Below are 24026 nucleotides of genomic sequence, written 5' to 3' on the forward strand. Positions count from 1 at the left end.
GCCACAGGTGCGGCCCTAAAAAGCAAAATAAAAAAAAAAGAAAGAAAGAAAGAAAAAGCGCATTTCACACTGATAACTTTAGTATAATGTGAGTATCTATTGACATCAACCTTTCTAGCATCCCGAGGGGATTCCCAGATCACTAACACCTGGTCCTTGAATAGGTGAGTCCGCTATACATACAGGTGTGTACATCAAGCTCCTAGAGGTACTTCCAGAAAAAAACCCAGGCAGGAACCTGTAACCAAGGTAACAGAGCGCGATTTCATAAAAAATGGCCACTAGTGTCTCTAGGCTTCCGTGGCGGGGGCGGTCCCAGGAAGTGACGTCGCGCACAAGTTCCGGTTCCGCGGATCCGCCAGTTCCGCCCTTGCCAAAGCCCGGCATTGTAGTGAGCGGTACACGTGCATTCATACGTTTCTTGTTGCGGTAGCGATGGACGCTTTGGATCGAGTTGTGTAAGTGCGTTAGGCCCCTTCCCTGGGTAACGTTGGGCAGGGGGCTCCTGTAGCAGAACGGAGTGGTAGAGCCTCTGTCTCCAGCTCTTCCTGGCCGCACACTTGCCTTAGAACCGTTCCAGTCCGGGCGGATCGATCCATTAGCCTGGCGCTCCCTCTGTGGATGCTGCAGGGAGACGAAGAGCCGGGAAGTCCACGAGTGGGAGCCGCTGGGTGGAGGTGGTACGAGGGCATTGGACGCTTTTGTGGTAGCCAATTGGAAATGTCTTGGCTTCCACAGAAGTGTGAGGAAAGTGGTAGAGGGAGGGGTTCCGAACACAGGCCGCAGAATCTGACAGATTTAGGCGACAGTCCAGGCGTGTCCACCTTAAAGCTTTGTGTCTGGTCCTTTTAATCTCCCTAAGTCTCAGTTGCTCTATAAAATAGTGTTCATAATAGTCGTACTTCAGGAAACTGAGGATTATTTGCAAGAATGTATACAAAGCCTTTGCTTCAGCAAGTAGACATTCTCATTAGCTTTTTCTTTTTTTTCCGTTTAGCCCCGCATTGGGGCCCTGTATCGAACCCGAGCTACAGCAGTGACAACAGCGGAGTCTTTAACCACTAGGCCACCAAGGAACTTCCATCATTAGCTTTTTCTCTTTCTCCCAAACTTGTACAGTTCTTAGTTATTCTTGAATGTCTATTTTAAATTCCTTCAGGAAATAGTAATCCATCTCCCAAATAGTTCTGCTGTTACTTGCCATGCTTTTCTTGCGTGTAACCTGGGTTAACATGTAATCAGGGGGTTCCCATCCTGGCTCAGCGGTAACCAACCAGACTGTTACCCATGAGGATGTGGGTTCCATCCCTGGCCTCGCTCAGTGGGTTAAGGATCCGGCCTTGAGGTGAGCTGCGGCTTAGGTATGTCGCCAACGCAGCTCGGATCCTGCGTGGCTGTGGCATGGGCTAGCATCTGCAGCTCCAGTTTGACCCCTAGCCTGGGAACTTCATATGCCGCAGATGTGGCCCTAAAAATCGAAAACAGACCAACATGTAATCAAAAGGACAGATTTTTCTTTTGGTCATTAATTCAGAGATTTTTGTGTATCTGCTGTATATTCCTCCAGGTATGAAGGCTACACAGATGAATAAGACTAGATTACTGTCTCATTGGGGGACAAACAGTAGTAAAATGTACGGAGTGTTATTTGCCTTACTGGTGAGAAGTAAATCACATGGAATACAGAGCTTATAGCACTTTTATTGCCATGTAGACGCATAAATCTCTCTTGATTTGACAGAAAAATATGTATCTTTATCAACTAGTAAATGATTAGAAACTGTATGTCCTTGACATTTTATCTGGAGGAGAATTTTTAAACTCTGCATGGTAAGCTAAGTGTGTGTATATATTTTTTTTTCTTTGGAGAAAATGGAGTTGTTTCCCCTTAATTTTTTTTTTTTTTTTTAAAGCTGGTTCCCTTCATGTTTTGCATAGTGATTGCTCTCAATGGGTTTTTATTTATTTATTTTTTGTCTTTTCTAGGGCCGTTCCCAGGCTAGGGGTCCAATCTGAGCTGTAGCCGTCGGCCTACGCTAGAGCTATAGCAAGGTGGGATCCAAGCTGCGTCTGCCACCTACACCACAGCCCATGGCACGCCAGATCCTTAACCCACTGAGCAAGGCCAGCGATTGAACCAGCAACCTCGTGGTTACTAGTCAGGTTTGTTAACCACTGAGCCACAACGGGAACTCCTTGATGGGTTTTTTTAATGTAGCTCATTTTGTAGATTGGCCTACTTTCAAAGCTCTGTGACTGGGCACGTTACCTCTTGAGCCTCAGTTGCTTCACCTGTAAAAGATTAAGCCTAAATAGACTGACTCTATAAAAGTGTCAATCATTATTTTTCCCATTTGAGGACAATAATGTTTGACTTGCTTAGGCGTGATGTTGGAGTGGGACAGTGGCAGGTGTTGTGGTTTAAACCTGGAGGAACAATAAGCAGTAAGTTGCCTCCTTATGTTTAGTAGCTGCTTACTGGTTGATTAGCAGTTGGTGTGCAGTTCTTTGTATTAGGGTGAAGAGTACTTTTTGTTGTTGTTTTTTTTGTTTTGTTTTATTTTGCTGTGCCTGCATCATGTGAAAGTTCCTGTGCCAGGGATCAAACCTGGAGCCACAGCAGCAACCCAAGCTGGTGCAGTGACAATGCCGGATCCTTAACCCTATGCACCAGAAGGGAATTCCTGTAGAGTACTGTTTTGACTGCTTTAAGAGTAAAGAAAAAATAATGGAGTAAAAGTAGCAGTAGTGGGGGTTCGCTAGTGGTTAGGCCTTAGTGCTTTCGCTGCTGGGGCCCGGGTTCAATCCCTGGTCTGGGAACAGAGATTCCACATTAAACTGCTGCTATGCCCCACCCACCCCACACTGACCACCAAAAAAAAGGATTTAAGTGAGTATTACTGCTTTGCAGTTTTTTTTGGCTGTGGCATGCAATGGCTTGATGCGAGATCTCAGCTGCCAGACCAGGGATTGAACCTGGGCCCCAGCAGAACTCCTCCTCTTTCTTTCTTTCTTTCTTTCTTTCTTTCTTTCTTTTTTTTTTTTTTTTTTACTTTTTGCTTTTTAGGGCTGTACCTGAGGCATATGGAAGTTACCAGGCTAGGGGTTGAATTGGAGCTGTAGCTGTCAGCCTACAGCTCGGCCACAGCAACTGGGGGTAGGGGGGTGGTGTCTGAGGTGAGTCTTCGACCCACATCCATGGCTTACAGCCGGATCCTTAACCCACTGAGTGAGGGCAGGGATCGAACCCATGTCCTTATGGGTACTAGTTGAATTTGTTACCTCTGTGCCACCATGGGGACTCCCCTTTTAAAAAAATTTTTTTTAAAAAGGTTTAGAGGGAGTTCCCGTCGTGGCGCAGTGGTTAACGAATCCGACTGGGAACCATGAGGTTGCGGGTTCGGTCCCTGCCCTTGCTCAGTGGGTTAACGATCTGGCGTTGCTGTGAGCTGTGGTGTAGGTTGCAGACGTGGCTTGGATCCTGCATTGCTGTGGCTCTGGTATAGGCCAGCAGCTATAGCTCCCATTCGACCCCTAGCCTGGGAACCTCTATATGCCGTGGGAGCAGCCCAAGAAATGGCAAAAGGACAAAAAAAAAAAGGAAGTCTTTTTTTTGTTGTTGTTGTTCTTTTTTAAAAGACCAAAAGATAATAAAATTGACACCTATATAACAGTTAATATCTGAATATCTTTTACTAATGTCTCCTTAAAAAGTGAGATTTTGTTGAGTGGTGGAATCCTAACTGATACATGTTATGTAATATCTTTGTTGATTTGTGTGTGTGTGTGTTTTAGGGCCCCACAAGCAGCATATGGAGGTTCCCAGGCTAGGGGTTCAGTTGGAGCTGTAGCTGCTGGCCTATACCACAGCCACAGCAACGTGGGGTCCCTAACCCACTGAGTGAGGGCAGGGATCAAACCCAAATCCTCATGGATAGTAGTTGGGTTTGTTACCTTTGAGCCACAACAGGAACTCACGTTCTTTGCTGATTTTTTTTTTTTTAGGATTTGCACATAAGTCAACATTTTGTAATATGAGGGAAGTGTTTTAAGTTGTCATGAATTGTGATTTTCTTTACAGAAAGCCCAAAACAAAAAGAGCCAAGAGATTCCTGGAGAAGAGAGAACCGAAACTCAGTGAAAATATTAAAAATGCTATGCTGATTAAAGGAGGAAATGCAAATTCAACAGTGACACAAGTTCTTAGAGATGTGGTATGTATGTATATATACTTATTCTTTAAATGGTGTTGAAATTATTTTAGGAAATTTTTAGCGTACTAGTTGGGCTGCCTGAGAAATACATAAGATAAATTTGGCTTGCCTTAAGAACTGCTAGCTAGAGAAAAGCTAAAGTTGGAGGTTATTTGCCTTGCCAAGGCACTCACTACTGGTTTTCCTTACAGCAGCCAGTTCCCTTAGTAAATTTCAGCTGATTTCAATTACTAGAATTTGATTTACTCACATTTACATACCTAATTTGTAAAATGAGATAATTGTATATTACTATCTAAAAAATGGAATTCCTGTCATGGCACAGCGGTTAACGAACCTGACTAGCATCCATGAGAATGCGGGTTCAACCCCTGGCCTTGCTCAGTGGGTTAAGGATCTGGCGTTGCCATGGGCTGTGGTGTAGGTCGCAGACGTAGCTCGGATCTGGCATTGCTGTGGCTGTGGTATAGACCCGGCGGCTACAGCTCCGATTGGACCCCTAGCCTGGAAACTTCCACATGCCACAAGTCTCTCCCTTCATCGAGCTTAGTGAGGCAGACAGACAAGGATTCCAGCATTGTGAATGAAGTGCTGTGTTCGAGATACACACAGGGTAGGATGGGAAATCCCATGGGGGTTTCCATATACTGGATGGCCTTCCTAGAGATGACACTTAAACTTTGTTTTGAAGGAGGAGCTGGAACAGAAAGGAGGGAGGAAGAGAAAAAGACTGGCTTCCGAGTTAAGCACAAACCATGTGCAGAAGGAAGTGTGAAGGAGCGTGGGGCATTTGGGAAACACAAGTATTGGGCATGGCTAAAGGAGAGTCGGCCAGAAGAAGCTGGAAGGGGCAGGGATCAGATGTTAACCCAGAGCTTCATCTGTGATCTGAAAGCTCTAAGGAGCCATTGAAAGGTCCGAAGTGAGAGAGGGAGTCAGTCCTTCCAATTGGTTGGACTAGAAAAAACTGAGAGCAAATGTAGGCAACTCAGCTGTTGCTGGCAGCAGGTAAAGAGCATCTGGATCTGGTGGCAGTGAAAATGAGAGATGAAGGGTGTATGAGAAATATGACCTAGCAGGTTTCTGGCTTGAATGTCTGATGAGCAGTAATGCCAGTTAGAAAATGTGCCATGAGAAGCCGGTTTGGAGGGAAAAGCGGTGTGTTCATTTTAGGACATTTAATTTTAGTGATAAAGATAAAAGCTCTCTGGTTTTTTTCTACCTCTTTGGTTTTTTCCTACTTCTGTAGCCTTGTATCTTACCTAGTGTTTGGCATGTAGTAGGTGCTCAATAAATGTTTAATCACTGAACGAAAGGCGTAGTATGTGGAGAAATCTGGTTAGGTAGTTGCATATTTAGGCCTTGAGTACAGCAGATAAATTAAGTAAATAACTGAATAGAGTTTTAAACTTGATTAAACGTTCTGTACTTGTTAAACATGCTAGTCAGTTCATATAACTGGATATTTGATATATGCTCATCCTTTTTGTTTTTTCCAAATGTCATTGCGTAATGGGATAGTGACCCTGTCCTTCCAGGTTCCTGTCAGTACAATGGCCTTGCATATTTTTTTGTTGTAATTATTACTATTTTTTTAATAGTTATTTCCCCAATACAGGTTTTTTTTTTCCTACTGTACAGCATGGTGACCCAGTTACACACACATGTACAGATTCTATTTTCTCACATTATCATACTCCATCATAAGTGACTAGACATAGGTCCCAGTGCTACACAGCAGGATCTCCTTGCTAATCCATTCCAAAGGCTATAGTTTGTATCTGTTAACGCCGAGCTCCCCAACCACCCACTCCCTCCTCCTCCCCCTTGGCCTTGCATATTTAAGTAACCTCTGAGAGCAGCACAGTATTCCAGATTAGTGTAATTGTTAACATTCATATTGATGACTCTGGAGTTGTCAGGAAAAGGGGTAATATTCGTTATACTGACGCAGGGAAATAAGTGGTCCAGAATCCTCAAAGTTTTAGTACTTGAAAAGATTTTACTGGGGATTTCCCATTGTGCCTCATGGAAACAGCTATGACAAGGAACCATGAGGATGCGGGTTCGATCCCTGGCCTCACTCAGTGGGTTGGGATCTGGCGTTGCCATGAACTGTGGTGTAGGTTGTAGATGTGGCTCGGATCCCATGTTGCTATGGCTGTGACGCAGGTCAGCAGCTATAGCTCTGATTGGACCCCTAGCCTGGGAACTTCCATATGCTGTGGGTGCAGACCTGAAAAGAAAAAAAGATTTTTGGAGTTCCTGTCTTGGCACAGCGGAAGCAAATCTGACTAGGAACCGTGAAGTCTTGGGTTTGATCCCTGACCTGGCCTCGATCAGTGGATTAAGGATCTGGCCTTGCCCGTGAGCTGTGGTGTAGGTTGCAGACATGACTCAGATTCTGCGTTGCTGTGACTGTGGGTGTAGGCCAGCAGCTGTAGCTCCAATTCGACCCCTAGCCTGGGAACTGACCCCTAGCCTGGGAATTTCCATATGCCGCAGGTATGGCCCTAGAAAGTGGGGGGGGGGTGTTTTAACTGGTGAATTTCCTTTGTTCATAGCTGTGGTAGTTGATGAGTGATCATTTCACCTATTTTTCATTGTTTTACTCATTGACTTCTTTTTGTAATGCAAGTTAATCCTTGGATCTTTGCTATGCCCTATGGTCAATGCTGACCATCAAGTAATAAGTGATGATTAGTGGCTGGGTGAAAAGAAGTTAGAAAAAAAATGAAAAGAGGGTTGAATAGCAGGAATTTTTTTTTTTCCCCCGGCTACGCCTGCAGCATGTGGAAATGTCCAGTCCAGGGATTGAATCCATGCCACAGCTGCGCACTGCCAGATCCTTAACCCACTGCGCCGTAAAGGAACTTCTAACAGGAATTTTTTTTAGGGCTGAGTTTAAACTCTGGCTTGAATTCTGATTGCCATCATCATGATTGTTTCTCAGTTCTCTTCTCCTCCTCCACACAACATTATTTCAGTTCTGTCAGCCTTTCCTGATAGGATTTGTTTTTCTGTTTTCTTCTGCTCTTTCTACTCTCAGATAGTTTGCCTGGAAAGAATGGAATAGGTAGAATTTAAGGAAATGAAGGGGCTCATTTAAATTAGAATATTGAAAGGGCATAGAAACTGTTAATTAGGGAAGTCCAGTCTAAGTTAGGATATTAAGCTTATGTTGCAAGGTGTTACAAGTGATCAAAAGAAAGCCACGCAGGAGTTCTCGTGATGGTGCAGCTGAAACAAATCTGACTAGGAACCATGAGGTCTCAGGTTTGATCCCTGGCCTCAGTGGATTAAGGATCGGTGTTGCCGTGAGCTGCGGTGTAGGTCACAGATGCGGCTCAGATCTCGCGTGGCTGTGGCTGTGGCTTGGGCTGGCAGTTGTAGCTCTGATTGGACTCCTAGCCTGGGAACCTCCATATGTGCAGGTGTGGTTCTAAAGAGCGGAAAAAAAAAAAAACGAAAAAACCATGCAGAGGACATCTTATAGGGTTTGGGGACCAGGGTAATCTTGTGTAATGATCATTAGAGGGCTTTATTTTTACCTCAGCTTTTCTGAATAAGTTTTGTTTTGAAAGCTATAAATTATGTTTTACAGTATGCACTGAAGAAACCATACGGCGTCCTCTATAAAAAGTAAGTGATGATTTCTTTTACTTTGCTTACTAAATTATATTGCTCCATTATAAAATTAACCAGAGTTCTTGTCATGGCAGAGTGGAAAGGAATCTGACTAGGAACCATGAGGTTGCGGGTTCAATCCCTGGCCTTGCTCAGTGGGTTAAGGATCCAGTGTCGCCATGAGCAGTGGTGTAGGTCGCAGATTCGGCTCAGATCTGGCATTGCTGTGGCTGTGGTGTAGGCTGGCAGCTGTAGCTCCATTTAGACCCCTAGCCTGGGAACCTCCATATGCCACAGGTTTGGCCCTAGAAATACCAAAAAAAAAAAAAAAAAGTCATTATAAAAGTAACCAAAAACCACTTTGTGGGAGATTTAGAAAAATATTTTGTTTTAAAAAAAATACATTTCCTTGCATACATAACTGTCAGTATTTTAAAATAACTTTCCCATTTCTATTATCATTTTGTATTGAATATCTTTACATAGTCATAATCATAGCATGTATGTATTATTTTGAAATATTTATAGACTTACAGAAAAGTTGCAAAAATAGTAGTGTTTCCATATACCCTTCTCCCAGCATTTCTTTAATGTTATAACTTCATAACCATAGTACTGTTATCCAAAGTAAGAAATGAACATTGGTATAATAATGTTAATTAAATTATAGTCTTGATTTGGTTTGTGCTAGTTTTTCCATTAATACCCTCTTTTCTTCCAGGATCCCACATTACATTTAGTTGTCGTCTCCTTAGTCTCCTCCAATTTGCGAAAATTCCTCAGTCTTTCCTTGCTTTTTGATGACCTTGAGTACTCGTCAGTAATTTTGTAAAATATCCCTTATGGAAGTTCCCAGGCTAGGGGTCTAATTGGAACTGTAGCTGCTGGCCTACACCACAGCCACAGCAGCAGGGGATCCGAGCCACATCTGCAACCTACACCACAGCTCACGGTGTCATCAAATCCTTAACCCACTGAAGCGAGGCTAGGGATCGAACCCGCAACCTCATGGTTCCTGGTCAGATTCCCCAGGATTTGTTCCCATTGTGCCACAAGAGAACTCCCCCCACCTCTATATTAATTGAAATTCTATAAGGAAAATTTGTTCCTTCTTTTTGTTTAATTATTTATGTCAGTGTGGACTTACAGATATTAACTATGTTCTTTTGGGTTATAATCCAGTGCTGTCATTATTTTGTTGCATAAATTGTTCTGTGTTTGGCCATTGGGATCTCTTTTAGGCTGGCTTATGTGCCGCCTTTTCGACATGCCTCCTTTGTTTGAGCCACCTCTTTTCTGGCACCACAAGATGCTCCAGTCTCATCTCTTGTTCATTGCTGCAGCTCTGGGAGACTGATACTTAAGAACCAGAACTGAGTATGCTCCATTGCTACTGGAGTAGCAAAAAAAAGAAAATTTCTCCTCAGCAGACACAGGTTAAAAATACATATTATGAGAGTTCCCATCATGGCCCAGTGGTCATGAACCTGACTAGTATCCATGAGGATACAGGTTCAATCCCTGGCCTCTCTCAGTGGGTTAAGGACCCTGCATTGTTATAGCTGTGACATAGGTTGGCAGCTACAGCTCCGATTAGACCCCTAGCCTTGGAACTTCCATATATTACACCTGGGGTCCTAAAAAGCAAAGAAAAAGAAAATACATATTATGTATATTAACCAATGCATGCACATATGCATTCATGTTTATCTCTGTATTTAAAAAAACTGATAAAGGGTAGATGGTATTGCTTTATGAGAAGGCTGTGGCTGAATATTTACCTATCTGCCAGAGATATTGCAGTGATCTTAAAATAGGCAGCCAGAAAAATGGAAATAGGTTTGAGTTCTGTTTCTCTGTTCAATTTTGAAAGTTACTGAAGATTTATATTGATCTTTAATTCATTTGGAAATGACTCTGCTGTTTTTGTAATGCTTTTATATAATTATTTGGTATAGATATGTAGTAACATGGATACTAAATAAAACATGTTATGAGTAAAAAAAAAAAAACCCAAAAACTGAGTTGATAATGATACTTCCTAAAAAATTACACATTCATACTAATGCTTCTGAATCCAATTCAGTACTACAGACTTCATTCCAGCCTTCTTCTTTTCTTCTTTGGAACTTCTTTCCGCTGACAGTAAGAAACCTGGCTTTCGTTATATTTACTATAATTCTAATATAGTTTGAGAATTTCTAACCCTACAAGAAGCAATTATACTACCTAGAGCTTGGAATTTGTGTACATTTTTTTTTATCTTTAACCTCGCAATATCTGGTAAAAGTACTGTTTTCCATTGTAAATCAGATTAGGTATTCTTTTGTTTTTGCCACTCTCACAGCATGTGGAAGTTCTTAGGCCAGGGACTGAACCCATGCTGCAGTTGCAGCTTGTGCCACAGCTGCAGCAATGCCAGATCCTTAACCTGCTGTGCCGTAAGGGAACTTCCAGATTAGGGTTTTTTGCCCCTTCAAGTAATTGTGTAAATTCATTTATATTATAGTTAAAGTCATTTATTACAGTTTGTATTTTGTTTTGTTTTATACCACATTCTGGTTGTTGCTTACATAAGGAAAATTTACTGTTTGTGTTGTGCACTTTTATGGGTTTTGACAAATGCATTGAGTTGTGTCTGCCACTGAAGTCATGGTACAGAAACAGTTCCATTATCCTGACAATTCTTTTGTGCTTTTTTCATTGTACTAGAGGCATTTTTCTATTGAAAGGTGGTCTTTTAGATATTGTTTTTAGTACCAGTATAATGCCTATTAAATGGTTATATTAAAATTAACTGTTCCTTAAATAGGAATTTATTTATTTATTTATTTATTTATTTATTCTCTTCGGCCTCACCTGCAGCGTGTGGAAGTTCACGGGCCAGGGATTGAACCCTTACTGCAGCTGTGACAATGCCAGATCCTTCAGCTGTTGAGCCACTAGGGAATTCCCTGATTTCTCTTTAAAACAATTCATGATTTTTATGAATTTATAGATATTTTATATACATGACTAAAAAAAAATCCAAAAATAGTGAAAATATAAATTCTCTCACCAGAACAGCCACCATCATTAGTTTTTTATTTATTTATTTATTTATTTAGTCTTTTTTTTTTTTTGCTATTTCTTTGGGCCGCTCCCGCGGCATATGGAGGTTCCCAGGCTAGGGGTCGAATTGGAGCTGAAGCCACTGGCCTACACCAGAGGCGAAGCAACGCGGGATCCGAGCCGCGTCTGCAACCTACACCACAGCTCACGGCAACGCTGGATCGTTAACCCACTGAGCAAGGCCAGAGACCGAACCCGCAACCTCATGGTTCCTAGTTGGATTCGTTAACCACTGCGCCACGACGGGAACTCCAGTTTTTTATTTTTCTTACCAGAATTTTCTTATGCCTGGTGGCACAACGGATTAAGAATCCAGCAGTTGTCACTAATGTGGCTCATGTGGCTGCTTTGGCGGGGGTTCAGTCCCTGGCCTGGGAACTTACGAATGCCATAGATGTGGCCAAAAAATATGTATAATCCTGTTTCTCTCCCTTTTGCTTGTAAGATAGTATTCTGCATTTCTCTACCCACTGTTTCTCCAACTTGACCGTTGCCATTCCTGGTCCAACCCACCTTTTTATCTTTCTTTCCTGGGTTACTGTGATAGCTCCTCACTAACCTAACCCCTTTACTCTTGGTGTGCTACATTCCATTTTCACATAACAGACAGGGAAGTCCTGTAAAAAGAACATTTGAATCCAGTCATGTCACCCTTGTCTAAAAGCCCCCAGTGCTTCCGTTACTGTTTTAATAACTACATTCCTTACTTTGAAGCGCTATGTAATCTGGGCCTTGTCAACATCTTTTTGGGTTTTTTTTTGGTCATGCTCACAGCATGTGGAAGTTCCTGGGCCAGGGATCGAACCCACACCACAGCAGTGACCTGAGCTGCTGTAGTGACAGTGCCAGATCCTCAGTCCACTGCGTCACAAGAGAACTCCCAGGTCTACATCTTTGACCTCATACCCCACCATATTAACCCTTTGCTTCCTAAGCTCCATTGACATTTGTCATCTTTCTGTTTCTTGAATAGTCTAAGCTTGTTTCCGTCTCAGAATCTTGGCTTATTCTGTTCCCTCTTCTTAGAATACTCTTAACCTCAAAACTTTCCCCTGGCTAACTCTTCATTTATCAAGTCTCAGATCAAATAATGATTTTCCACTCCTTACTCTAACACAATACCCTATTTTATTTTTGTCACAGCAGTTCTTAAATTTTGAAATTGTTTGTTTTCCTGCTAGAATGTAAGCTCCTTGAAAGCAAAGGTCTTGTTTCACATATTATTGTAGTGTCCTAGCCCCTTGAACAGTGTCATGCATACACTAAGCACTAAATATTTGAATAAATACATAGATATTCTTCCAGCTTTTTTTTGATTATCTGAATGTAAAATTATCTTTAACATGTTACTTTATGGTAATTGGCATATTATTTATTAAAATTAATGTGTCTTTTAATATTAGGAAAAATATTACAAGACCGTTTGAGGACCAGACATCATTGGTAAGTACAAGAATCTTTTTTTTTTTTTTTTTGTCTTTTTGCCATTTCTTGGGCCGCTCCCAAGGCATATGGAGGTTCCCAGGCTAGGGGTCAAATTGGGGCTGTTGCCTCCAGCCTACACCAGAGCCATAGCAATGCCAGATCCGAGCCACGTCTGCAAGCTACACCATAGGTCACGGCAACACCAGATCCTTAACCCACTGAGTGAGGCCAGGGATCAAACCTACAACCTCATGGTTTCTAGTCGGATTTCTTAACCACTGAGCCACAGTGGGAACTCAAGAATCTTTCTGATTGAAGAGGGCATATAAGTGATTATTCAAACTAATTAATAGTACTCCTAATTTATGATTTTTGAATTACAAATTAGCCTGTGTGAGGGGATTTCAATATAATAAAATTCAGAGGAAATAAAACTTCCATGCTTTCAAAAAAATGACTATAGGAGTTCCCATCGTGGCGCAGTGGTTAGTGAATCCGACTAGGAACCATGAGGTTGCGGGTTTGGTCCCTGGCCTTGCTCAGTGGGTTAAAGGATCTGGCGTTGCCGTGAGCTGTGGTGTGGGTTGCGGATGCGGCTTGGATCCCACGTTGCTGTGGCTCTGGCGCAGGCAGGCAGCTACAGCTCCGATTGGACCCCTGGTCTGGGAGCCTCCATGTGCCGCAGGAGCGGCCCAAGAAATGGCAAAAGGAGAAAAAAAAAATGACTATAGATCTTACATTTCACTATGAATAGTGTTTATTCATTGCTTGCAAGTATATTGATAGAATTTTTTTTTTTAAGCTGCTTAGTCATTTCTTCTATTTATTTATTTGTTTATTTTTTTGTCTTTTTGCTATTTCTTTTGGGCCGCTCCCGCGGCATATGGAGGTTCCTAGGCTAGGGGTTGAATTGGAGCTGCAGCCACCAGCCTACGCCAGAACCACAGCAACACGGGATCCGAGCCGCGTCTGCAACCTACACCACAGCTCACGGCAACGCCGGATCGTTAACCCACTGAGCAAGGGCAGGGACCGAACCCACAATCTCATGGTTCCTAGTCGGATTCGTTAACCACTGCGCCACGACGGGAACTCCAAGAATTTTTAAAACTTACATTATGCAGTTCTCTGTGGCTCATCGGGTTAAGGATCTGGCATTGTCATTGCAGTGGCTCTGGTTGCTGCTGTAGCTTGGGTTTGATCTCTGGCCTGGGAACTTCTTCATGCTGAGGGTGCAACCAAAAAAAGAAAAAAAAATTAAATTACATTTTATGTGTATAAGTAATGGATTGTCAAAAGAAATCTTGTTATGGATCTATTTTTATAAAGTAAGTTTGATTTTTTAAAAATTTGACTTTTGGAGTTCCTGTTGTGGCTTAACGGGTTAAGAACCCAACATAATGTCTGGGTTCAATCCCTGGCCTTGCTCAGTGAGTTAAGGATCTAGTGTTGCCAGCAACCTGTGGTGTAGGTTGCGGATTCGGCTCAGATCTGATGGTTCTCTGGCAGATGGTATAGACCTGCAGCTGTAGCTCTCATTGGACCCCTATCCTAGGTGCAGCTGTAGCTCTCATTGGACCCCTATCCTAGGTGCAGCTGTAAAAAGAAAAAAATTTTTCACTTTTATTTTTTTCCAAGTATTTTTAGAACAAGGAACATTACCTGCATTATTACTAACAATTATCAGTTGCTTTACTAGAGTGAATCAAATTCCTGTATTGGTAATCAAAACTAAATGAAAAAGGCTAGGGAATGAAATCAGAAGATAAAAGGTAGTATATAGTAAGTGGTGAATGATGAATGGACTTATGGACTTAGAGTATGTGATGTTATTAGTTTTTTTTTTTTTTTAATTAATGTGTTATTGGTTTCTTACTGAAGAAAATCTTAAGAGAGTATGTGGGTTAAACTATTCAATTGACTTTCATTTATTTATTAGGACTGCCCCTGAGGCCTATGAAGTCTCCCAGGCTAGGGATCAAGTCAGAGCTGCTGTGTTACAGCCATAGCAGCTTGGTATCTGAGCTGCATTTGCGACCCATGCTGCAGCTTGTGGCAATGCTGGATCCTTAACCCACTGAGTGAGACCAGGGATCAAACCCGAATCCTCATGGTTATTTGTCGGATTCATTACTGCTGAGCCATAATGGGAACTCCTAAATTAACTTTTAAAAAATCAGAGTATGGAGTTCTTGTGGTGGCGCAGCAGAAACGAATCTGACTAGGAACCATGAGGTTGCGGGTTTGATCCCCCCGGCCTCGCTCAGTGGGTTGAGGACCCACTGCCATCAGCTGTGGTGTAGGTTGCAGACGCAGCTTGGATCTGGTGTTGCTGTGGTGTAGGCCGACAGCTACACCTCTGATTGGACCCCTGGCCTGGGAACCTCCATATGCCATGGGTATGTCCCTAAAAAGACCAAAGAACGGAGTTCCCATCGTGGCGCAGTGGTTAACGAATCCGACTAGGAACCATGAGGTTGCGGGTTCAGTCCCTGGCCTTGCTGAGTGGGTTAAGGATCTGGTGTTGCCGTGAGCTGTGGCATAGGTTGCAGACGTGGCTCGGATCCTGCGTTGCTGTGGCTCTGGCGTAGGCCGGCGGCTACAGCTCCGATTTGACCCCTAGCCTGGGAACCTCCATATGCCGCGGGAGTGGCCCTAGAAAAAGGCAAAAAGACCAAAAAAAAAAGAGAAAAAGACCAAAAATAAAATAAAATTAAAAATCCGAATATAATTATGTTCTCCTGACAGGAACTCTATTGCTTGTTCTTTTTTTTTTTTTTTCTTCTTCTTCTTTTTAGGGCCACACTCAGGGCATATGGAGATTCCCAGGCTAGGAATCAAATTGGAACTGTAGCTGCCAGCCTGTGCCACAGCCATGCCTGATCAGAGCCGTGTCTGAGACCTACACTGCAGGTCACACTGGATCCTTAACCCACTGAGTGAGGCCAGGGATCAAACCCTGTATCCTCAGGGATACAAGCTGGATTCGTTTCTGCTGTGCTACAACAGGAACTCCTAGTTAGTGAATTTAAAAGAAAAGATTTTAAGAAAAGTATTGTCAAGATAAACATTCAGTTTTTTAATAAAATTACTTTTAGTGCATTCTTGGGTTTTCAGTCATTTGTTAAATTGGTCATGAAAGTGAAAATAATAGGCGCTAACAAAGAATTCTGTCTCTCCCATATAAGACTTGATCAGGGCCTGGTTTTGTTTTGTGGTACTATGATGCATTTAGTTGAGTGACCACTTTGTGGCAGTGTTATATTGTAGAATCTGTAGCAACATTTGGTACTTTTTTTTTTCCCCCGTCTAGTGTCAATATGGTATTTCCTCTCTGATTTCCCAGTTCCAGGGAGGGGAGGTATTTCGTTGGCTGTTGTAAATCTCAGACCACTAGAGCTTAAAATGGCTGTGGAAACAGAGGCGATGTTGGAAATTAGGTTGAATTCCTCCTCCTGACTATCCATCCGCCAAAAGCACATTGCTTTTACTGCCATCTTATAACTGTGCTTTAGAACAAGCGTAAGCAGATATTATCTCCGATGGGTTAAATCCCTGTTTTTGTGATGCACCTGAGCTAAGAATGGTTTTTACATGTTTCAGGGCTTTTGTTTTGTTTTGTTTTGTTTTTTTAAGCATATAAAAAGCCAAAAATATTATCTGCCTCTTTGCAGTTAATTTGACTACCCTTGCTCTAGAATTTTAACAAAAGTGGACTTGACAGAAAAGGATGACAGAAATGAGTTCTAAATACATGTGAAAAGTAGTTCATGGAAAGCTTTGGGGTGCTAACATGTGACTGTAAAAAAATGTCTTTAAAGGAAGGATTTTTATCAATTTGGACATAGAAAAGACTTTTTTTTTTTGTCTTTTTGCCATTTCTTAGGCCGCTCCCACGGCAAATGGAGGTTCCCAGGCTAGGGATCTAATCGGAGCTGTAGCCACCAGCCCATGCCAGAGCCACAGCAACGCGGGATCCGAGCCACGTCTGCCACCTACACCACAGCTCATGGCAATGCCAGATCATTAACCCACTGAGCAAGGGCAGGGATTGAACCCGAACCCTCATGGTTCCTAGTCAGATTCGTTAACCACTGCACCACGACGGGAACTCCAGAAAAGACTTTTTTTTTTTTTTTTGAACACTTACTTTGTGCCAGACACAGTATAAGTTATTTTCACAAATGATGTCTCACAAGGCCCTTGAAGATTTTTGAAGGAGATGTTATTGTCTTTTGAGTTATGCATGATAAAACTAATTCTCGGAGTTCCCGTCGTGGCGCAGTGGTTAACGAATCCGACTAGGAACCATGAGGTTGCGGGTTCGGTCCCTGCCCTTGCTCAGTGGGTTAACGATGCGGCGTTGCCTTGAACTGTGGTGTAGGTTGCAGACGCGGCTCGGATCCCGCATTGCTGTGGCTCTGGTGTAGGCTGGTGGCTGTAGCTCCAATTCGACCCCTAGCCTGGGAACCTCCATATGCCGTGGGAGCGGCCCAAAGAAATAGCAAAAAGCCAAAAAAAAAAACAAAAAAAACTAATTCTCGAAAAGGTGGAGCAGATTCCATAGTAAATGGCAGAACCAGAATTCTTGGACTTTTTGGCTTAGTAACCTCTACGAAGGGAGTGGAGAAGCAAGTAGGTAGTTGTTTTCCCCTGTTTTCTTCTGCTTAAACCCTGGAATAAATGATAACCAAACTAGGGGCCCACACCTCAGGAGGTCTTGCAGTCAAGAAAAATTGAGGATTATGGTTGCTTCAAGTGTTCCTTAAATTATTGTCATTAACCTTAGGAAGCTTTTCCTAGAATGGATTCAATCTACTTTTTGTGCTTTGAGAATCTCAATTAAGTGAATCCAAGTATGTGGGCTGTAAAGTGTAGGCATCAGTATAAAAGGAGCTGTCTGGGATTGGGACCCCATAACTATTTCCACTCCTCCCGAATCTATAATGGAAGTCACCACTTTTGAGAGTCAAGTGGAGGAGGTAGCTCTTCCCCGTAGGAACATTGTAAGTCTGTCAGTCAGTGCGGGCTTAGCATGCAGTATGGAACCAGTCACAGCTGAGATGGTGTTGATAAAGTTTGTAATGAAAAGGAGTGCAGAGACTGTATTTTCTTCATTATATATTCTTGCCTTCTTTGTCAAAGATTAATTGACCGTAGGTGTTTGGGTTTATTTCTGAGTTTTCTGTTGTGTTTTTGTTTTTTTGTTTTTGTCTTTTTGCTATTTCTTGGGCCGCTCCCACGGCACATGGAGGTTCCCAGGCTAGGGGTCGAATTGGAGCTACAGCCACCAGCCTACACCAGAGCCACAGCAATGCGGGATCCAAGCCGCGTCTGCAACCTACACCACAGTTCAAGGCAACGCCGCATCGTTAACCCACTGAGCAAGGGCAGGGATCGAACCTGCAACCTCATGGTTCCTAGTCGGATTCGTTAACCGCTAGGACCACTGCGCCACGATGGGAACTCCTCTGTTGTGTTTTGTTGATCTATGTGTCTGTTTTTGTGCTAGTTAATATGCGGGGGTTTTGTTTTGTTGGTTTTTTTTTTTGTCTTTTTAGGGCTGCACCCACAGCATGTGGAAGTTCCTAGGCTGAGGTCAAATTGTAGCTGTAGCTGCCAGCTTACACCACAGCCATAGCAAACAGGATCTGAGCTGCACCTGCGACCTACACCACAACTCATGGCAATGCCGAATCCTTAACCCTCTGAGCCAGTCCGGGAATTGAACCCACGTCCTCATGGATACTAGTCAGGTTTATTACCACTGACCAGCAATGTGAACTCCCCCATGCTGTTTTGGTTATTGTAACTTTGTAGTATTGTCTGAAGTCTGTGAAGGTTTTGCCTCCAGCTTTGTTCTTTTTCCTCAGGGTCGCTTTGGCAATTCTGGGTCTTTTATGGTTTCATAAATTTTAGGATTATTTGTTTTAGTTCTGTGAAAAATGTTATGAGTAATTTGATAGGGATTACATTAAATCTGTAGAATGCTTTGGAAAGTGTGGCCATTTTTAACAGTATTAATTTTTCCAATCCAAGAGCATGGGATATCTTTTCATTTCTCTCAATCACCACTTGGTTTTTTGTTTTGTTTTTGTTTCTCTTTTTTGTCTTTTTGCGTTTCATAGCTAATGGCAACGCCAGATCCTTAACCCACTGAGCAAGGCCAAGGATCGAACCCACAACCTCATGGTTCCTTGTCGGATTCATTAACCACTGAGCCACAATGGGAACTCTGTCATCTCTTTTCTTTATCAATGTTTTAGAGTTCTCAGCATATAAGTCTTTCACCTTGTTGGTCAGGTTTATTCCTAAGTATTTTTTTTTTTTTTTGATCTCTTCTAGGGCCGCACCTGTGGCATATGGAGGTTCCCAGGCTACGGGTCTAATTGGAGCTGTAGCCGCTGGCCTATGCCAAAGCCTCAGCAACTCAGGATTTGAGCCGAGTCTGCAGCCTACACCACAGCTCATGGCAACTCCGGATCCCCAACCCCCTGAGCAAGGCCAGGGATCGAACCCGCAACCTCATGGTTCCTAGTCAGATTCATTAACCACTGAGCCACGACGGGAGCTTCCCCTAAGTATTTTTTTTTTTAATGTGATTTTAAGGGGAAAATTTTAACTCTTTTTCTGATATCTCATTATTAGCATAAAGAAATACAACTGACTTCTATATGTTAATCTTGTATCCTGCTACCTTGCTTTTTGTGTGGAGTCTTTAGGCTAGTTATTTATGCATTGATTGATGGGATTTCTTTTACAGGAATTTTTTTCAAAGAAGTCAGATTGTTCTTTATTCATGTTTGGATCCCATAATAAGAAGCGGCCAAATAACCTAGTAATAGGTAAATATCATTAACTTTTTAATACCTTTATTTATAGAGTGAGTTCTGTAGCCAGATTAATTGATAATATGGAGGATTCTGGAGTAACTAGTAAGCACTAATTTTTTGTTTTCCTTCTGAGTTGGAATAAAAATTTTTTAATCTACCATTCTAAAATGGTAGATTAAAATGGGATATCTTTTCATTTCTCTCAATCACCACTTGGTTTTTTGTTTTGTTTTTGTTTCTCTTTTTTGTCTTTTTGCGTTTCATAGCTAATGGCAACGCCAGATCCTTAACCCACTGAGCAAGGCCAAGGATCGAACCCACAACCTCATGGTTCCTTGTCGGATTCATTAAATGGGCATGTAAATATCACCCTGCCTTAAGTTGTAGAAATTGTTTGAATATAAAACATACATATCCTATATCATATTAGGAAAAAAGGTAGCGTACTGACCCACATAAATTAACCCACTTCTATTAAATACCTGTGTAATGAGTACATTTGGAATGGACTCTTGCCCTGTATTGTGTATGAGACTTGGGCTGGCACCCTCACTGGTTTAGGCAAGCCCTCTACCCTCTGTGGGCCTTTATTTACTCTTCTATAAAATAAGGCAGTTTGGGAGTTCCCTGGTGGCTCAGAGGGTTAAGGATCTGGCATTGTCACTGCTGTGGCTCTGGTTACTGCTGTGGCACAGGTTTGATCCCTGGCTTAGGAATTCTCCTGTTCAGAGGGCACAACCAAAAACAAATAAATAAATAAGGGAGTTTGACTAAATGATCTCTGAGATCCTTTTCAGAGCTAAGGTTGCAGCAATTTAGGTAGAATTGAAAATTTAGGAAAGAAGGGATGTGTTTGGGAGGAATAAGGAGAAAGAAAAAAGGCAGATATTGGGCCATTGTGAACATGCAGATAAGTGAATGAATATAAAGTGGCTATTTGGGAAAACAAATAAATGGTTAAAAGAAAATGTTATTTTCTTCTAGGTCGTATGTATGACTACCATGTGCTGGATATGATTGAATTAGGTGTTGAGAAGTTTGTCTCTCTAAAAGATATTAAGGTAAGATACTGATCATAAAAATGAGCACTCTGAGGTTCCATAAAATAGGTGCTGTGATAACTCAGCTACAGCTACCGACCTACACCAAAGCCACAGCCATGCCAGATCTGAGCCTCGTCTACAACCCACACTGCAGCTCATAGCAACACTGGATCTCCAGCCCCCTGAGCGAGGCCAAGCATGGAACCCGCATCCTCATGGATACTAGTCAGATTCCTTTCCACTGTGCCATAATGGGAATCCCGTGTGGTCTAGTTTAGAAGCTACACAGGGATGGAGTATTTCATCGCATTGGAAGGGAAGTAGAAAGAGCAGAGGGTTGGCATGCAGGCACCAGCGAGTGCTCACACCCACTGGTCACCAGGCTAGCAGCAGTGGTACTGCTCATCTCTTGGGATTCGTACACAGTCCCAAAGAGAGACTGTAATAAAATGGTGGCATCCATAATAAAGCATCACAGTTGATACTCTTTCCAAAACATCTTTCAATGTATTATCTCCACTGATAAGCATTTTCTCATATAATATCTCATTTGATGTTGTTATATCTATTTAATACTTAAGGTTAGTTGATTTTATTTTAGGAAAGATGGAATACATTGAGTTACCTCCTCTTTTCTTTGTTTAAAAAAACTTAATTCAAAAGGTTAATTCAGGAGTTCCTGTTGTGGCTCAGTGGTTAACGAATCCGACTAGGAACCATGAGGTTACAGGTTTGATCCCTGCCTTGCTAAGTAGGTTAAGGGATCTGGCGTTGCTGTGAGCTGTGATGTAGGTTGCAGACGCGGCTCGGATCCCGCATTGCTGTGGCTGTGGTGTAGGCCGGCGGCTACAGCTCCGCTTCGACCCCTAGCCTGGGAACCTCCATATGCCATGGGAGCGGCCCAAGAAATGGCAAAAAGACAAAAAGAAATAAAAAAAAATAAAAGTACATACTTAAAAAAAAGTTAATTCACACAATTTTAGTATTTTTAGTGTACTCTTATCACAGTATATAGTATTTTGAATTTGTAGTGCTTTCAGACTATTAGAATGAAGCTCATCCACTGTAGTTTCTTGTGGTTCAGGGTTTTCACATTGTGAAAAAAATATTAGAGATCTCTGTGATAGGTACTATCTCTTATAATAACTTGTTTAGTTACGTATTTGTTATATTTTTATGATGTTTATATTCGGTCTTAAACTTTTTTTTTAGTTTGCACCTATGGCATATGGAAGTTCCCAGGCCAGGGATTGAAGGGATTGAATCTGAGCTGGAGGGCGATCTAGGCCACAGGCGTGGCAACAGATCCTAACTCACTGCACCATAGTGAGAACTCCTTGAACTATTTTTTATTACTATGCTTTGTGGTTAGGATGGATGGAAAGCCAAAGTTACAGTTGATGTGGCCTCACTTTTTCTTACTTACTGTGTACCTGACTAGCCCTCGTGGACCAGTAGGAGGGTCAGGTGGGCACAGATGGAACACAGAGGTCATTGCATCTAGAAGGTCTATTCAGGTCCTCAGACAGAGAGACAGATCTTGGGCCCATCTCCTAAGCATAGGCAGTTCAGCTTTCATGTATGGAAATAGAGAGTGACACCCAGTGGTCTTGGTGAACAGGGAAGCAGCAGATGACCTCTGGTCCAAGGGCAGAAGGTGTGTATTGTCCTTTCTACCCCACTCTCTGCCCCGGATTTGGATACTACTTGATTGCTTGTCAGAGCAGAGGTATTAGAATCAGTGGGAAGCTCAAACCAATAGTCATTCTTCTTCCTCCATAAATTAATCCTTCACTTAAAGGATTTTTTCTGTTGATTTTTTCTTCTTTCACTTTGGTAAAACAAACATTCTCATTCTTCTTGTGTTGAAAATCCAGAACTAGACAATACTTTTTATAGTAAGAACTTCAGTCCTGCTGGGTAAGGGTTGTCCATACTTGCTATAGGTTGTATAACATTATATTGCTTCCCATATGAATGCTTAGTTGGTAATTTAGTTTAGCTTTTATTTATTTGTTTGTTATTTCTTGGCTGCACCCACAGCATCTGGAAGTTCCTGGGACAGGGGTTGAATCTGTGCCACAGCAGCTACCCCAAGCTGCTTCAATGACAGCACCAGATCTTTAACCCGCTTTGCCACAGGAGAACCCTAGTTTAGCTTTCATTTAAAAATACTATTTATGGAGTTGCCGTTGTGGCTCAGGGATAACGAACCCAACTGTCCATGAGGATGTGGGTTTGACACCTGGCCTCAATCAGTGGATTAAGGATCTGGGGTTGTTGTGAGCCGCGTTGTAGGTCACAGATGCAGCTCGGATCTGGTGCTGCTGGGGCTGTGGTGTAGGCCAGCAGCTGCAGCTCTGATTCTATGCCTGGCCTGGGAACTTGCCTATGATGCAAGTGTGGCCCTAAAAAAAAAATTAAAAAAATTTAAAAAATAAAGTAAAAATACTATTTATGTGACACAGTAGGAAGGGCACATTGTTACAAATTAAATTCACTTTGACTCTGGGGTGTTGGCTATTAAGTGGCTATGTTTATTTTGAGGCAAACTTTTATTTTTTTGTCTTTTTGTCTTTTTAGGGCTGCACCTGCGGCATATGGAGGTTTCCAGGCTAGGGATCTAATCGGAGCTGTTGCCACCGGTCTACACCACAGCCACAGCAACACCAGATCCAAGCTGCATCTGTGACCTACACCATAGCTCCTGGCAACGCTGGATCCTTAACCCATTGAGCAAGGCCAGGGATTGAACCCGCAACCTCATGGTTCCTAGTTAGATTTGTTTCCCTGCACCATGATAGGAACTCCTGTTTTGCAGCAAACTTAATTAGCTTTTATTTTATTTGCATAGAAAATGATTTTTAAAAGTACCTTACATCATTCTTTGATCACTTATTGGCACTTTGAGGGAGTGAAACAAAAAATTATTTTTTAATGTAAAATCTGTAAATTAGGAGTTGTGTTTTGACTCAACCTGATGTTGTCTCTGTGAGGATGCAGGTTCAATTCTTGGTCTTGCTCGGTGGGTTAAGGATTGTTGCAAATGTGGCTTGGATCCAGTTTTGCCAGAGCTATGGTGTAGGCTTGCAGCTGCAACTCTGATTTGACCCTTAACCCACAAATTTCCATATGCAATGGGTATGGCCATAAAAAGAAAAAAAAAAAAACACTGTAAATGAAAAAAATCCTCACCCTGGTTTTAAGTCTAGAATCAGTATTTGTAGACATAGTTTTAGGACAGGTAAGAAAATATGAAAATGAATCACTAAGTATAAGTATTGACCACTTTTTTTTCTTTCTTTCTTTTTTTTTGGGGGGGGACCATGCCCAGGGCATGTGGAAGTTTCTGGGCCAGGGAGCAAACCCTCACCAAAGCTGTGACCCAGGCATTGACAATGCTGGATCCTTATCCTGCTGCACTGCAGGAAACCTCAAGTGTTGACTACTTTAAAATCAACATATAAATAGTTTAGACTTGATAATTATATAATTACTTTTTTTTTATTTCCCAGAATAGTAAATGTCCCGAGGGAACAAAGCCCATGTTAATATTCGCAGGTGATGATTTTGATGTAACAGAAGACTACAGAAGGCTGAAAAGTCTTCTTATTGGTAAGTGGTTTTTTTTTAATTAAAAAATTTTTTTATTTTTATGATTTTTATTTTTTTCCGTTGTAGCTGGTTTACAGTGTTCTGTCCGTCTTCTACGGTACAGCAAAGCGACCTAGTCACACATACATGTATACATTCTTTTTTCTCGCATTATCATG

General features: G+C 42.1%; 1 protein-coding gene across 2 annotated transcripts in view; it reads left to right on the plus strand.

Moving 5' to 3' along the window:
• Positions 1-335: 335 nt before the first annotated feature.
• Positions 336-24026, plus strand: part of RPF2 (ribosome production factor 2 homolog) — a 43801-nt gene continuing 20110 nt past the window's right edge. Inside the window, exons 1-7 of one of the 2 annotated variants that reach the window (XM_047762779.1) lie at positions 336-458; positions 4082-4214; positions 7819-7856; positions 12356-12395; positions 19141-19222; positions 20195-20271; positions 23769-23868. In XM_047762779.1, coding sequence (XP_047618735.1) covers positions 436-458; positions 4082-4214; positions 7819-7856; positions 12356-12395; positions 19141-19222; positions 20195-20271; positions 23769-23868 — 493 coding nt within the window. In that variant the 5' untranslated portion in view covers positions 336-435. Of the gene's footprint in view, positions 459-4081; positions 4215-7818; positions 7857-12355; positions 12396-19140; positions 19223-20194; positions 20272-23768; positions 23869-24026 lie in introns of those variants that run through there. The other variant, XM_047762786.1, reaches the window with a different exon arrangement.

This window comes from Phacochoerus africanus, chromosome 2, assembly GCF_016906955.1.
Source record: "Phacochoerus africanus isolate WHEZ1 chromosome 2, ROS_Pafr_v1, whole genome shotgun sequence".
NCBI lineage: Eukaryota > Metazoa > Chordata > Mammalia > Artiodactyla > Suidae > Phacochoerus > Phacochoerus africanus.